The 17,762-nt window shown below is 26.6% G+C and overlaps 1 protein-coding gene across 1 annotated transcript in view; it reads left to right on the top strand.

Moving 5' to 3' along the window:
* The window catches only part of LOC136986905 (putative N-acetylated-alpha-linked acidic dipeptidase), a 64,652-nt gene that overhangs the window by 17,406 nt on the left and 29,484 nt on the right, over window positions 1-17,762 (top strand). The window contains exons 5-13 of the mRNA XM_067284536.1: window positions 170-310; window positions 432-554; window positions 1,238-1,421; window positions 4,665-4,755; window positions 7,338-7,427; window positions 8,274-8,359; window positions 13,309-13,428; window positions 15,473-15,555; window positions 15,636-15,767. Coding sequence (XP_067140637.1) covers window positions 170-310; window positions 432-554; window positions 1,238-1,421; window positions 4,665-4,755; window positions 7,338-7,427; window positions 8,274-8,359; window positions 13,309-13,428; window positions 15,473-15,555; window positions 15,636-15,767 — 1,050 coding nt within the window. The remainder of the gene's footprint in view (window positions 1-169; window positions 311-431; window positions 555-1,237; window positions 1,422-4,664; window positions 4,756-7,337; window positions 7,428-8,273; window positions 8,360-13,308; window positions 13,429-15,472; window positions 15,556-15,635; window positions 15,768-17,762) is intronic.

Below are 17,762 nucleotides of genomic sequence, written 5' to 3'. Positions count from 1 at the left end.
TGCCAAAAAAGAGGGAAGAATAGACAGTGGCATACTAATGAAAGTTGACTATTGATTTTATATTAAATTATATTAGTATCTGATCTTAAACTTTAAAGGGTTACTGTAAATTTTAAGCTTCAGAAAATTTTTATTTATTGATTAATATAATATGTTATATTTTATTCAGGTGTCCATAGTATTAAATAATAAGACGGAAATGTTTCATTCAACTAGTTGGGAGAAGATTTTACATTCTGTAGGAAAAAATAATAGTGAAATATATCCTCCTTTTGCAGCATATTCTCCATCAACTGTTGAACCTCTTTTTGTAAGTCATTTTTAACATTCATCTACATTTCAATAAACATTAATAGGAAAATATTGTTAACTAATGCTTCAATAAATCTCCAATTAGATATAACAAAATTTTTATGTTTTGTTTCCTTCAGGGTGATCCAGTATATGCAAATTACGGTGAATTTGAGGATTTTTTACTACTAAGAAAGAAGGCAATCCCATTAGAAAGATGTATAGCTATAATTCGTTATGGAAAAATTAGCCCAGCTCAAAAGGTTGTTTTATGAATTTCATATTTATAATTTATTAAATAATTTTATTAGAAAAGATGAAAAGTTAACATAATTATTTTATAAAAATTTAAAACAGCTTTAATAAATAATTATGCTAATTTAATAATTATAATTTTTTAAATTGTTTTATTCATTTTTTGTTAATTTTTAAAAAACATTATAAAATACATATTATTAAAAAATAGTTTGATAGAAAAGTAGAGATTCAGAATAAAGAAGTTAATGATTCATTTAATGTCTTCATGTAATAGAACAATAAAAGTAATGTTTGAATTTATACAAAGTTTATAAATTCTTGAAAAAGTAGCTTTTCATTTCATTATTCATATTTCTTTTACTAGTTCATTGTATGTAACAATGGTGTGGCATTTTCTGCATGATAGTTTCTATGTTTAGTAACTTGTGTGAATATTTTAGTATAAATTGATCAGTTTTATTAAAATTTTTATTAGCTTGTTTACAAATTATTTATAATATATGTAAAATATATCCATATATAATATATCATAGTTAATTTCATATGATATTTTAATGTCATAATATGTATGTAAAAATATTATTACAGAAGAGTTCATCATGTCTTACAATAAATAAATTTTACATTAATTTATATATTCCAGACTAATTAATAAACTATTTAATTTTCAGTATATTTGATATTACAGGTGAACTTTGCAGAGCAGTTTGGAATCAAAGGAGTTATATTATATCCAGATCCAGCAGATTATGCAATGCATGGCTTAAAAGACGTTTACCCTTCATCTATACATCTTCCTTCCTTGGGTATTCCATATTCTTCTTTAAATCTGTTAAAGGGAGATCCACTTACTCCACTCTATCCTTCTATAGGTAAGGTTAAATAATAGTTTAAGTAATTTGAAATTAAGCTATTAAAGTACAAAGCTATTAAATGTTGTATTTTTACAGTTATCTGTATAATATTAAATTAATAATAATTTTTATATCCATTTATTATTATAAATTATGCTCAACACTTAGGTACGTATTGTTGAATTTATGAAGAAATATTATGTTAAAAAAATTGCACTATAAACCTATTGTCCAGTGTTGGTAATATGTACACTGCACAAATATTTTTTGGGCTCTTCCAGAGTCATGTTTTATGTGAATCACATTGTTTCTTTGATAGAACACAATCACAGAAAAATAAAAATTCAAATGTCCATTAAAAACAAACAAAATCCAATTTCCATTAAAAATCAAACTAATTTTAAAAAACAGAATGTGTTGGAGCATGTGCTTTAACAGAACTAAAAACAGAATAAAACACTGCTTTAGTATGGGCATGCAGACATTGGATTTTGTTCATTAACAGACATTTGAATTTTTATTTTTCGGTGATTGTATTCTATCAAAGAAACAACATGATTCACCTGAAGCAGGACTTGGGAGGAGCCCAAAAAGGTTTGTGCAGTGTACATATTATTAACATCAGACAATAGGTTTATGGTGCAATTTATTTGTCATCCAGTGTGAGGCATTTTCCATGTTATGTTAAATTTAAATATACAGTAGAACTTCTATAACTCAAACATCTGTAACTTGAATATTTCTTTAACTCAAAGAAAATGAAGCACTGGATAGATCTCAATGGAATAGCATAGGGATTTAACATCTCCAACGTGGATTTCCTTTACTCGAATTTTCTCCAAGTTTTCATAGCCCCCTGATACTAATTTATGTTACTTTCAACCTACCTGACTTGAATTTTAATATTCATTCTATCTAAAATAATCCTAATTAAAAATTTCTTGGAAATCTGATAGACAGCCACTTTTATCTACTGTCAACAACTATTTAAGTAACTATAGTTTCTTACCATTGCAGATTTTCTTCTTAATATTTACTTTTACAATATTAACTGATCCAGTTAATTCAAATTTATAATTGATAAATTTTCTCTTATTATTGGATTTGAATTTATATGTTAACATCATTTAAAATATTTTCAAGAAGTCTCTTACACATAGATACTACATATGATATAACTGCATCCTATGGCCAAAATACATAAAACAGCTATTGTACATTAAGTTAAAATTTTTGACAAATGACATAAATTATCAATTCTTGTTGATGCATAAAACTTTTTAACAGATTGAAAGGTCACAACATCAGTCCATTAAGTAAATGAAATTATTTGAGGTTGTTAAGGCTATTGAGAAAAGAATGCTGATATACTAGCATTATTGCTATGTGAAAAAAGATGTCATACTGTGAACAGAAAGGATATTTAGAGATTGATCTTGTTCATAAGATTGGTCTGACGAAATACTTTTTTATAACTATCACTTATCTAAAGCACTTATATTTTGTTTATGTAATGAATTAAGAGCTGATGTTCAATCCAAGACACAATGAAAATATATTTCAGTACTATTTTAAAAACTAAATAATGTTTTATAATCGAGAACTATTTTACATTTTCACGAAAGTTATAAAACTTTGTATAAAGTTTAAGGATGCCTATCATTATATCTATGACACATTAATAAATTATTTTAAAGCTATAGTTTATACTAGTGTGATGTCAACTGGAAATTCACTTTGAAATAAATGAATATAGGTCTTCTTAATTCCAAGGAACATTTTTTATTCACATACCAAGAAATAACCTTAATATAATACCAGCAAAAATTTTAATTCAATGCAGACAAATGTTTTTGACCTATTGATTGGTCTGCTTCAGGTCCATATCACTTTACATTCTATTTTGGAATGTAAATGAGAACATTACAATATTTCAAAATTTGGAACAATTATGGAATTCAAAAGTGTGTTTCACAATCTTAGTATAATTATATTATTATACATATTTAATTACATACATATTTACAAATTTAAATTCATACAATAAAAAATATAAATTTAAATAGATTTTACAAATATTATAAACAACTATTCAGTTTTATAATTTTTTCAATTAATAAAATCAGTTTTTGTGGGTTGTGTCCAGATTTTTATAAAATGGTTGCAAAGTGCTTGAAATGCTTCCATCCCTTCTTTGATATTGGAATTGTCTGATGAGATTGTTCTGCTTCAAATTTTCTTTCACTCCAGTTTCAGAGACATTTATAGGTAGAGCAATGGTTTTTTTTTGGCAGAACATAAATATGATATAGAAGTCCTTTATTAAACAATATATTAGTAGATCCAATATATATTATTCCAATTAAATCCTCCCTCAAAGACCCATATATTTCAGATATCCTCTTATTATTCATCTAATCCTTGTAATTGTGTAATATCTTACAGACAAAATTCCTCAGTCTATATGTGAGTGTGGTGTCTCTATTCAGTGTTTATATATTCTATGTAGTCTTTGATTGTATTCAGTAATTATAGATTTTGTTCATCTGTGTGCTGTCAGTTGTGAATATTGATTGGAGTATGTTCATTTGCCTTATTTGCATATGTATTTGCTAACTGTTAGATGATTTTTCTTGAGTATCTATGCACAATCACAACGTTTTTAGTGTGCTTTAATTCCTCAAGTGTGTTTAGGTTATTTGTGCATTATGTGAACTTGTGTTCAGTAAGGGTTCTAAATGTCATCATTTTGTACAAGTAGGGATCATTGGAAGCAGCCGGGATAAATAATGGTTGGTATCTTGGTTTATAGTACATGTCTGTTTCAATATGACCCTCTTTGAACCGGATATTTGGATCCAAAAAAAAATGTGCCTGAGGTATTACTTAACTGTTTAAATATTAGAGAAAGACCATATGGATTGTTCTTCATATGGTGTAAAAAGTTGTTAATGTCTGGTTTTGATTTCCAAATGACAAGGATGTTGTCAATATATCTCCTGTATAGTACTATCTCCAGAAGGAATACTAGTAATATTTTTATAGATTTAGAACAGAGAAGCAGATTCTCTGTTCTAAATCTATATGTTACATAAGTGAAATGATGACTTTTATAATTGAAAATGTTCTAAAGAATAGAAATATAAAATTTAGATATATTTGATTCATATCACCTTATATTTTAAATATTGTATAATCAGAATTTGATGATTTTATTTTCTTATCATTAAAGTGAAAGCATAATTTTTTTAATTATTATAGAAAATGCTTACAGGATTCCAGAAGAAAAAGCTAAACTTCCTAAAATTCCTGTATTTCCTATAAATTATGAAGATGCTAGTTACATATTAAGGCAAATATATTTTTAAATTTTAACTAGATATTAAAATTTAATAATATAATGTGTATATAATAATTATTTATTTAAGCCTACAACAGACAAATTGAGATAAATCGGCTCCTAGGAATAACCTGATTTAAAATGTTCTTTATTCACAATTTTTCTATACAATATCTTTTTATCTTACTCTGAAGCATTATTAATCTAGATCAGTGATTTTCTACTGGTGTGCCACGAGAGGATCATAGGTGTGCTGTGAAAATTTTTCAAGGTTATTAAACAAATTATTTTTTGAAAGAAGCCCAAAGAACAATAAGTGTACATGTCAAAATTAAAACCTTTTTAAATTGATTTTACTAGTTTTTCATTGTTATAATAAATAAATGTATACATAATGTAGTAAAAAAATATATATTCATAAGCAAAATTATATATGCATAACACTGGGTTATTTCATTTAAAATGAAATTTTCTTTTAATCAACCATGTATCTATAATTGTCCATATTTAGTTCAAATTATTTAAAGTTAGAAATAGGATGTTGGGCAGGTTTATAAAGGCAATTATTATGCCACTTTTAAATGCAAATTAAGACTTAATGTTAATTACTTTTCTTATGTAAATGAAAATTATTAATGTAAATAACCATTGTTCTAATCTGCTGCTATTTTAAGGAAGAACAATACTGTTTTATTTAATTCACAAAACTATAGACAAAAAGAATTAGTAAAAAACCTAAAGTTTTTTGGCTTTTTTTCAATAACTTAACACACAAGGAATTCTTATTAATATAGGCTTTATTAATAGAAATGCATTTTGGGTCTTTAAAAAAATTTGTTATAACCTTATCCAACTAGTAATTTTACCCATCTACAGCAACCTTTTTAAAGCAAATTTTATAATCTATCCAGTCAATTGCCCAATTTTTTAATTTCAATTTGTATTTAATAATCAGTTAATCTAAATAATAAAAGATTTTTGGAAAATATTACCTGTAAACATGTATATATGATGTAATTTATAAATATTATTTCATTTGCTAAGATCTGTACAAAAAAATAAGGACTGAAGAGGGATCATTAAGATCCGAAATGCATTTCCGTTAATAAAGCTTATATCAATAAAAATTCCTTGTGATAAGTTATTGAGAAAAAGTCAAAAAACTTTGGGTTTTTTAAAAAATCTACAGAAACCAGTAACTGAATGATCAATCAAAAAAGAATTAGGTTAAGTGGCAAGTAATGTGATGATACATTGTTTACAAACACAACCTCTTCAAATCACATGATTTACTCTGAGGAAATTTTTGCTGCAGAAATTTAATTAAAGGTTCAAGTGTGCCACGAGAAAAAAAAAGAAGGTTGAAAAATACTGATCTAGATCATTTATGTATATGATGATAGGCTGAAAAGTTTTTTCCTTTTTATGTTATTTTTATTAGAAATGATTATTTGAGTTAAAACTGCTAGATGGCTGTTTGACTTAAAATGGTGACTTGTCAAGCAAGCTGTGTTTCAATCAGCAATTTGTTATTGAATTTCTTACAGTTGAAAATGTGGTGCCAATTGACATTCATCAAAGAATGGAATTTTCAGAATTTATTTAGTTTTAACATAGAAATTTTAAAAATAATGAAAAATTTGTTTTGAAATAAACTAAAAAGAAATGGCCAGTTCTAGATTTGAATTTGAACATAATACTAGATAATCACCCCAAATATATATATATATGTTATGTTGTCTGTCTTACTTATTAGGATTTATCAACTTATGATTTATAAATTTATCAAGCACAGATATGATAAATTTATATATGAATGAAAAAAAAGATCCAGTTTGAAATTTGAGATAGTATAATTGATCAGCTTTCAAATGCTATGAATCTTAATTCTTATAATTCTTATGTTTTGTTTAGTTTCAATAATCAAATTTTATTTTAAATTAATCTTTAACTTAATAAAAATTAAAAAAAATGGTAGTATGCAAATATTTAGCACCAAATTATTGTATTTATTATACATTTTTATAATCTTCTTAATTTAATTGTGGTAAAATTAATTTTAATTTACAATGATTGTTTTTATAACAGGTTTATAAAAATATTTAACATATATTAACATATTAAACCTATTTAGTATTTTTTGATATTTTGATAATTGTGACATTAAAAAGAACCAAATTATTTCATAATATTTAAGATTATAAATTTAAATGTTCCAGAAAATTGTACATAAAATTTTTTATCTTTTTAAAAATCATAAATTATAAGAAAAAAAAAATGTTTATATTATTTCAGATCTTTCATTTGAATCATTTGAAATAAATATTAAAAAATGTTATCTAGTAATTTATGATTCAACCCTCCGTATATTTTTTGAGATTCTACATTTTAAAATGTTACAGAACAAAAACATTAAACTGTGCCATATTAGAAATAAAAATCATATTTTCAATATGCACAGTTTAATCAGCTTATAATTGTGAATTTGCATAAAATTCTATTATTAAATTTCTTTGTGATTATTTTTTGTTTTTCTTATTTTTATATATATATATATATATATATATATATATATACTATTGAATTTTCTACAGGAATATTACTGGTTCAAAATCCCCAGATACATGGAAAGGTGCTTTACCAAATGTTGAATATTTAATAGGCTCAGGATATAAAGATAATGCGTATGTAATTATATTTTTTATAAAGATTTCTCTGTGTGTTTTTATAAGCATTATTGAAATGGTCATACAAAGCTATTTTAAACATTATAAATAAACTGTAATAAAAAATTTTTAATCATGGAATTCCAATAAAATGATAAAAGTTTAAAAACATTTAATGAGTCAGAAATTAATTTAAAATATATAAAATATGAGGAAACTGTCAGGTTCTTCCAACTTCAGAGGAGATAAAAACATTCAAACAACACTTGAACCAAGAAGCGATTATTTTAATTTTCATGCTTCATCATGATAAGTAACTTATAATTATGTGATATTATATTCATATTATTATACATACATATACAGGGAATATATATATATATATTCCCTATATGTTTGTATAATAATATGAATATGTGTCTTCTTGAGTATAGGTTTTTGTGTAAATTGATGTTGCTTTATTTTCCTACTGCAATAATTTATTACTCAAACTAAAGCAAAAGTCAGTTTTTGATGTTAAAATATGATTGAAATTTTAATTTAAGTAGTGTGCATAAATTTAATTGAACAAACCTTTTTGGTCATCATCTGGTAATGTATTTGGAACATAGGAAGAACAAAATTAAAATTAAAAAAATAGATTAGTATTTAAGAACAAAGGTCATTTCAGTGGAAAATGTTATAATTTAAATTATGAAACTTAATCATACATGGAATAATTCTAAATTTGAACTGCATTCCATATGTGAAAGTAAAAACAAATATTCTACAAGTATATGCATAATATAAAATATATTAATTTATTAATACAACATATTTATACTACTATTCATTTATTTATTGATGAAATAATTATATTTTCAGAAAAATAAAAATGGAAGTAAATAATAATAATACACAAGTTATGATCTACAATGTTATAGGAATTATTCCTGGATCAGATGAGCCTGGTAATTTGTGCTAATCTTTTTATAAAAAATATATGATATAATTTCTGTAAATATAATTAATTAGTATTAAAGATTAACATAAACAATTCTGTATTATATGTATTGTGATTGATAAATAAGATCTCCAATTTTATAAAATAAGTTTGAGAAGAGATAGAAAGATGTGATTAGTTTTGAAAAGTAGTAAAAATTATTGTAATTATACATATTTATTTTTTGAGTGACACATTTTTCCAAACATTCAATCCAATTTTGCATTCTTCGCCTGAAAAATCTTATTTTTTTTGATCCATCTAAATATGGCAAGTTAAACTTTGTCATTTGATGAAAAGTGTTGCCCTTTTAATTTTGGGAACAACCAGAAGTCTGGTGATGCTGTATTTGGACTGTAAGATAGGTGTGAAATAATCTATAACTTTAAGCCTTGCAATAAAGCTTTGACTTCTGCTGGTAAACGTTGTTGATCTCCAAGCAAACCAACATTGAAATTATCTCGACTGGATGACTATTTTGTATCACAGGATATTCCTTCTCAACTACCTCAGAAGATTCTGTGTTTACTCGAGGAACGTTTTGATACTATTCTATCGAAACTGGAAGAACTGTCATCAAAATTTGACTGGCTGTCTAATTTACATAAGGAGTATGATGAACATCTATCTTGCCTGGAAGGAGAAATTATCAAACTTTTAAAACTGCATGTATGGATAAATTTTCTCTTCAGAATTATTATATAGATTCTGTATACAACAATTCAAAGAAAGATAACATTATTGTTTCCAGTTTGAGTAGTGGTGGCAAAGAAATAGTTAATAATGCTAATAGTTTTATTGAATTATTTAGAAGACAAAACGGGTAATCTGTTTCTTTTATTAATAGTTATCGAATATCAAGAACTCTGCTTATTTTGTTTAAGCTCTATACTCAAGATGACAAAAGAGTTTTTTAAAAATTTAAAGAAAATTCAGGTGTTGCTGTCGTATTCACACATTAGGGTCTTTGATGATTTGTCATATAGATCAAGACTAAGGTATAGAAAATTGTTGCCTTTATTTGCAGAAGCTAAATCTTTGAATAAAAAAGTATTTCTGAAAGCTGATTGCCTGACAGTCAATGGTGACAAATTCACCTTCAATTTGGAAACGAATGAATTACAGAAGATTGATACTTTTTTACACAAATGAATTACCGGTGTTAAGTGGGCCAAAAGGGTTAAGTGGAACAATTACTAAAGAGAGAAATAAAACTTTAGTAATGAGAATATTGTCTTGGAATTGTCAAGGAATGCTGGACTTGTCAGTGTGAATGACCAAGAGTTTATACACTTATTGCAAAATTATGATTTAGTTACTTTTATTGAGACTTGGTTAACTGAGTCTTATAAACCAGTTCTTTCTTTGTTGAACCCAGATTTGTTTTTATATGAACAACTTACTAGAAAACCAATTGGTCCTGGTCGTCCATATGGCGGTCTTATTCTTGCAGTTTCCCAAAAATTAGGTTCTTCGGATATCACTTTGAGCAAATTGGAAACTGTAGCCAGAAAATTAAAATCATCTAAGGCCCCAGATCTTGATAATATAAGGAATGAAATGATAAAACACCTTTCTACAGAAATACTACTAGATATTTGGATATGTTTAACTCCTTTTGTTCTAATTGCTCTTTTCCTTTATCTTGGAAACAAATTGCTTTAAGAATGATTTATAAGAGGGGAAGTAGAGGCAGACATCAACTAATTATAGACCAATTGCTTTAATTAATGTATTTAGAAAGGTTTTTTCCAACTATTATGGCAAATTGTCTCTGGAATTGGATAAATGAGTTTAATATTGTTACATCTTTCCAAGGAGCATTTGTTAAAAATAGAGGCATCAAATACAACTTGTTTGTTTTGACTGGTCTTATTCAAATATCACTTTCAAGGAAATGAGGGAAACTATATACTGCTTTTATTAATCTCAAGAAAGCTTTCGATACAGTCGATCATGATTTGTTATGGTATGAGCTTAGGAACATTGGTCTTTCTGCGTTTTTTGTCAACTTACTTAAGAGTCTCTTTTCTAATACTAGATATTTTATAGAAACTTTTTCATTCTGTACTGATCATGTTGAGTCCAATAGCAGGCTACTCAAGGAGAACCACTGAGTCCTATCCTTTTTATTCTGTTTTTGAACAATCTTCCTAGCCTTCTCAGAAGTCAAAGATCTATGATAGCATTGTCTTCTCATGTCTAAATTGACTGTCTTCTTTATGCTGATGATATCCTTCTCTTGGCTAATTCAGCTTTTTTGCTTAGGGAAAGACTCAATCTTACTTGGAGATATTGTGAAGATAATCAATTGATAATTAATTTGGAAAAGACAAAGCTTATGATTTTTCATAGAGGTGGAAAACTTAAAAAAACAGATAATTTCAGTTTAGAAAATCATAAACTGGAAATTGTTTCAAATTTTAAATATTTAGGTATTTATTTTTCTTCACATGGCACATTCTCCTATCATTTAAACAAAGGATTACTTGCTGCAAAATCCAAAATCTCCAATCTCATCAAGTTTCTTATTAAAATTAAAGCATCTTCATTAGATAATTATTTTAAATTATTTGATTCCTTGATTGGACCAAGTATATTTTATGCTTTTCCGGTTTGGGGCAGTCTTTTAGTAGACAAATTTAAACCAATACAGTTGTTCTACTTTAAGCAGGTGTTTCATATTAATAGATCTGTTTTGGGATCTGCAGTGAGAATGGAATTGGGAAGACCTTCTCTTGCTATTAGATTTTTGATAAAATTGTTTAGATTTTGGAGAAAACTTATTGACCTACTGGAGGATGACTGTTGGAAATTAATATATATGAGACTTTTAAAGATAAATGTTAATTCTTTTTTGAAGCCATGGCCTGCTATTACTAAAGGATTACCAAATAATATTGGATTGTCCTCTAATTGTATGTATTTAAATGAAAGTTTGTTCTTTCTGGACTGTGATCAATGACTAAGAGACTTATATTGGCTAAAATTGATGTTCATTATTTGAGTGAAAGAAGTTGGAACAGTGAAATTTTTCTTAATGGAATGTGGAGTCCAGTGCCTTATTTATTGTCTAATTTGAGTTATAAAATAAAGTCATTTGCTGCACAATTTAGATTAAATAGGTTTTTGATATACCCAAATGGTAAAATAATTAATGTCTTAGGTGACTCTGAATGTTCTTTTTGCGGAACAACAGCGTCGGATGTGAGAAAACACCTTGATTCTTTCAACATTTTTCCAGATGTTCGAGTTGCTACACTGCCATCCGATTTTTGTTACCAAATTTTATTCGGTGATAGTTTTGCCATGCTAACTTTGTATAAATTATATAATTTCTTTGTTCATGTATCAAACTTAAAATGACAATTTCTTTAACCCCTTTGTAATAACACCCGTTATATCAAATAAAGATTGATTGATTGAAAAGGAAACTACTGTTTTGTTGCTTTCAGTGTCAACTGTGCCATAGCAGTGAGTTTCGATACTAATTTAATATAAATATCTTTTGCATGTACTGAAATGTCATGTTGTATTTAAATTGTTAAATATCTCTGTAGGCAGTGTGGAATAGGGATACTTTAATTATGATCATGCTGTATTTTAATTCCCATAAACTTGTTGTTCTGTGTGTGTTAATATTAGATAATTTGCTGATTATATTAAATATTTTCCTATAGTTAATACTTTTTATAGAAACACATATTCTATAATTGGACACATTTCCTAGAACCACATATTCTAGGAAATGTGTCCAAATAAAGTTTGGACACATTTCCTAGAATATGTGGAAGAGAATTTTGTAATTATTTAATTATCATCATATAGTGATGATTATTGCAAAAATGTGGTATTCCTCATTTGTCATTCAAACAGCTAGGAATATACCAATTGAATGATTCTAAATATGTTACTATTATACAAATGAATTCAAAATCCTGTAATAAATGTATTGATTCATTTGTATGAATATAGAGAAAAAAATAGTAAAGTTTTTCTGCATAAAATTTATTAGTTCTAACACTTAACAGATGTAATAAAATTGGGAAACAAAACTATAATCATATTGATGTTATGGTAATGTTCAATAAGATTGCTGTTTTGATTGAAAACTGAAATTACAAAATAATGTTTGAGTATTTAATGTAATGACAAAATAGATTTCAATAACTTTTTCAAAAAAGTTGTATTATTTTCCCATTCATTTGCCTATTAACGACAACCATTGAGAACATTCTGCTAATGTTTCATTAAAATTTTATTCTCTTATACTAATTCTCAAAACAATTTTCTGTAAAATTCTCTTCTGCACATCCTGAGGAACATTTTTAAAGATTTTAATCTGAATAAAGGCATAAACTCTATATAGAGTTTATGCCTATAAAGCGATAATAACCATATATAGAGTTTATGCCTTTATTCAGATTAGCGATACATAACCATAATTAAGTAAAATAAAGTTAAAAACGCATGCCAAGTATTTAACTGGGTTCCTGTAGAAAGATTACACTGATTTCGGTGTTAAACTATTTCTTTTTTATTTCCACTAGCACTTTCGACGAGTTTATAATCGTCGTCTTCAGGTGAAAAAGAATGTAAACGTAAGAATTCGAACACATCAACATCTTTTTTGGCACGTTCTTAACGGAATTACCGGATGCCGGTTTTTGAATTCAAATAATTCTGTTCTCCTTAGAACATTTCTGCACGTTTGTTTTTAAAATCGTCCTTTTTCACCTGAAGACGACGATTATAAACTCGTCGAAAGTGCTAGTGGAAATAAAAAAGAAATAGTTTAACGCCGAAATCAGTGTAATCTTTCTACAGGAACCCAAATAACCATAATGATTCGATTTTGTTATATTTATAAATTTTCTAGTTTAAAAAAAATTTAATTATTTTTTTTGTTATATTTAGATCGTTTTGTGTTATTGGGAAATCATAGAGATTCCTGGACTTATGGTTCTGTAGATCCTTCTAGTGGGACTTCTGCAATGCTTGAAATTAGTCATATTTTTGGAAAATTACTCGAGGAAGGTTGTTAATTATTTTGTTTTATATCTAATATGCTATTTAATGTATCAACTTTTTTATTACACTAATCAAATATTTAAATTTTTTTGTAGAAAGTAAGTTTGTCTTATTAAAATGTGAATAGTTTTTGCTTTCTCTTTAATTTTTTAATTAAAAAATAAATAAATAAATATCATTTCAAAAACATGCAATATCTTTATATAAAAACACTGTACTTTTGTTATAAGAAAAGAATACATTTTTATGTATGTTCTTATATAACAAATAAAATGATTAAAACATATTTTAAACATATGTATTAAGTTAAATATAAATATACAGTAGCTATTGCAAAAAGAAAAAATAGTCAAATTATAGAGCCTGACAAGTAAATCTAATTAATCTGGCTGTGAAGATTGGATGAAGATTTGGGTAACATAATGTTGATGAATCTGCATAGTAAGTAGTAGTTGCGGGTTAGGTCCTACACAGGATTGATATTTTTTCCCAGAATAGTTTTAATTTATTTATTTCCAATTATTAAATTTAATACAAGATGGCAGGCCCTGCAATGGTCTTCATTATAAGTTGACATTTCTAATTTTTGCTTTAATGGAAAACGAAATTTAGTTTGGTGCAATTCTGTTTGACACAGGGTTTACTGTATAAACTCAACTCACCTTAAAAACCAATAAAGTTAGTTCTCACATTAAAGTAAATTTTGCCATTGCCCTGGCAAAATGCTATTGTCACAATGTTAATTTTCACGTAAAGCAAACAAAATTTTACTAGAATTTATTAAACTGAACTGTAAATTACCTTTGAAACCCCCAAGAAATAATTTCCAGTAATGGTTGCTTTTTACACTTTTTGATGTGAACAATAAAAAATGGTCCTGTAATAAATATTTCCATTTTGAATAGCATAAATTTTTTTTCCTAGTAAGCAAAGACAGATTCGATCTCCAATTGTATGCAAAAAGTTTATTAACATTATTCCTCTTTACCAAAATACTGTAAACAATTCACATTCCATTTATCGTTGACAAATAAAAAGGATAAACTAGTATCACAAACCTTAAAAACCTTTCAGGTTGTCCAGTTTTTTATTTTCTAAACATAAACAAATATTTTCGGGTTTCTTCTGAGCTTTGCTTCAAGTTTTCTGCTTTTATTTTATATGGAACATTAATTGACACTATTGTTTGAATTCCAAAGTATCAATTCATGTTTCATTTAAAAGAAAAGCAGAAAAATCTGAAGTAGAGCTCAGAAGGAGACTGAAAATGTTTGTTTACATTTAGAAAATAAAAAACTGGACTTCCAACTTTACTTAGTTCAGTTTGAAGGTGGTTGAACTAGGATAACAAACTACCAGTTGTGGAGTAATTCAAACCTCTGGTTTTAGCAGACCATTCTATTGTACTCAAAATAGGGGTTAAAGTTAAGGATGCCCACTCCTTTAAATAGATGCAGTCCCATGCAAACACATGCTAATTTGCATATTGGGGAGTGCTTACAAAATCATCTAAAATATTAATTTGTTAATTTTAATCTCATATAACTATTTAGTAAATTAATTTAAAATATAATTTAGAGATTTCAGTTGCCTATTAAATTTTAACTCTCTAAATTATACATCCTTAACCTCAACTCTGAAAATCATTAATACGAATTTTTGATAAAGCAAACTAACTACTGTTTCCCAGACAATTCATATTAATGCGAGTTGACTGTATAATGTATTTAAGTCTAACTATATTGTTTGTATTGTAATATGATCTCATTAAAATAACGAGTTTCCCTAACTCAAAAATTTTTCTGTTCTTTACACTTTGAATTATCAAGAGTCTATTGTATTAATATTTGAAGGACTTTAAAATAAGTAGATGTAAGTAAAGATTCAACAAATATGAGAAATTTTTGTTATTTTGTATATTATATATAATTTTACAGTTAACAGCAATAGCAAATACTAACTAATAAAAAAAAAAAAAAAGACCATCTTAGGTAATTTTAATTTCAGTCAGTTTTAAAGTGAAAGTTTAAATTAAATATTATTTTGATAGGTTGGAAACCAAGAAGAAGTATTTTATTCTGTAGTTGGAGTGCATCATTGTATGGACTAATTGGTTCAAGAGAATGGATAGAAGTAACAAAAAATTTCTATATTAGAATTTTATCATTATTGTGATTTTCACAAAAATAATTTTTAATCATTATTTAAAAAAGGAAAATCAGAAAAACCTTATAGAAAAAATAGTGGCTTATATAGATGTTAGCATGGCAGTTGAAGGAAATACAACATTAGCTATTCAAAGCACACCATTAATGTATAGAGTGTTTTCTGAAGCAGCAAAGAAGGTATTAATTTTTTGTCATTTTTATGAAATTTAAATTTAATATTAAATGCTAAAAAACAATATAAGTAAGCAATTTATTTGCTAACCTTAATGGAAACTCATTTCAAATATATTCTTACTTAGTATTTATTTATAAAATGCATGCAATAAAGCAAATTTTTAGTTTCCAATGTTTTTATATATCAAATGAATTTTTATTATTATAGAATATGTTATTTTAATGTTAAAGTAAAAAAGTGTAAAATTAGCTAAGTTAATGAGTAATAAAGTTTTAGTTTGACAATTGTATTTCCTTGAGTTTTGCTAATATTAGTGAATTCGAACTGACCTTGCGTATATTTCCAGTTCTGAAATTTTATAAGACAAAATTGCAATTGTTATTGGCCATGTTCAGGGGCCAGCCTTAGACTTTAGAAGACTTTTTTTTTTTTTTTGTTCTTTGTAAGCTGAACTTATGGATTTCGGAATACAGTAGACCTCCCTATAACACGGGTTCATATAACATGGATTCATATAACACAGCTAAAAAATTGCGATCGGGTTTGTATAACGCGGTAAAACGTCATCGCTGACTCGTGTCGCGACAAGATTGTTTGAATCTGGACCACTAGTGGATATTGTACAAAACGTTGAGTTTAAATGAGCACTGGACCTACTAAAAAACATTTATTATTCAAATGCCATAAAAATTATATTTTTATTAATGATGTCTCCAAAGTTAAGTTATTTTTCTGTGAAAAATTCGCTTATCAGGAAACACGCACCCGCCATTTAATGAGCCGCTCCATGACGAAAACAAGCTTAAGCAATGGCGTCATCAAACGGTGCACACTCGGTAAGTAATCTTACAATTTTTTGTTTATAGCATAGTTTATATGGATTATTCCCAAAAAATTATACATGACTTGGAAATGTTGAGTCAAATTAGTCTAGAATCGATTAATTTTATGGAAGAAAACCTTTCAAACAGCTGTAGCCCCTAAACTGCACACGTGTCAGGCTGTGATTGGATCATGTATTTAAGTGACTTGTACAACACGGATTCATATAACACGGAACGTATTTATCGTGTTATAGGGGGGTCTACTGTACTTTCAAATTGGGGTTCTGGAACAAACTTTTTCAAACTCATTCTTTTATGACATCAGTTTACCAATGTTAAAAATTATTTAGAAATAAAGATTTAAAGCCCAACACCCAACATTATTTCATAGAAAACCTAAATTATGACTTAATATAATATTGACAAGCATTGAAAATGACTTCATAACTATGCTATTAGTGAAAATGATTTCTACTACTTGGAAATCACTCATAGAAAACATGGTGCATGGAGATATGATATAATAACAATATTATTATAAACTAAGTATTATTTTCTACTATATACGTAAACAATGCTCTTTCACTTTATGATTGGACTGTTTTGCCTATATCTTTAATTAATTTTCTTTAGTTCCATATTTTGCCACTAGGGTGGTAAAATTGCATTCAATAGATGCCAATTATTTTAGTGGCACTAGAACAGTGGTTTAAAAGTTACGAGAAGGTGTATGGACTTTCCTTTAAACCCCATATATAAATTTAACCTTAAGCATATTGTTTTAGCTGTAGGAGTAAAGTAAGTTGTTTATAATTAATAAACAACTTACTCCTAAAAAAATATAACAGTTATAATGTTTTTATGCTTATTTATTATAATATTTTAATAAAACTAAATATTAATTAAATAATAATAATAATAATAATGCAAGAACTTCTAGATTAGAATTTAATTAAATTGATTAATGATTTGTAAGTTCAGTCTACAAGTGAGCATGACACCTTATCTTAATAAATTTAATGATTAGTAAATTAGAAATTGCTATTTTTTTTTTCCAAACATATCAAAAAATTAATTATCTCAGTGAAATTCAAACTGTTAACTCTCAACTAATGTATGAAAGTTGTAATCTAATATTTGATAAATAAATATTCAGGTTATGAAATTGTTATA

The sequence above is a fragment of the Centruroides vittatus genome, unplaced genomic scaffold (genome assembly GCF_030686945.1).
Source record: "Centruroides vittatus isolate TY-2023 unplaced genomic scaffold, ASM3068694v2 scaffold_1323, whole genome shotgun sequence".
Lineage (NCBI taxonomy): Eukaryota > Metazoa > Arthropoda > Arachnida > Scorpiones > Buthidae > Centruroides > Centruroides vittatus.
The sequence above is the reverse complement of the archived record's forward strand: the minus strand, read 5'-3'. Positions and strand labels throughout refer to the sequence as shown.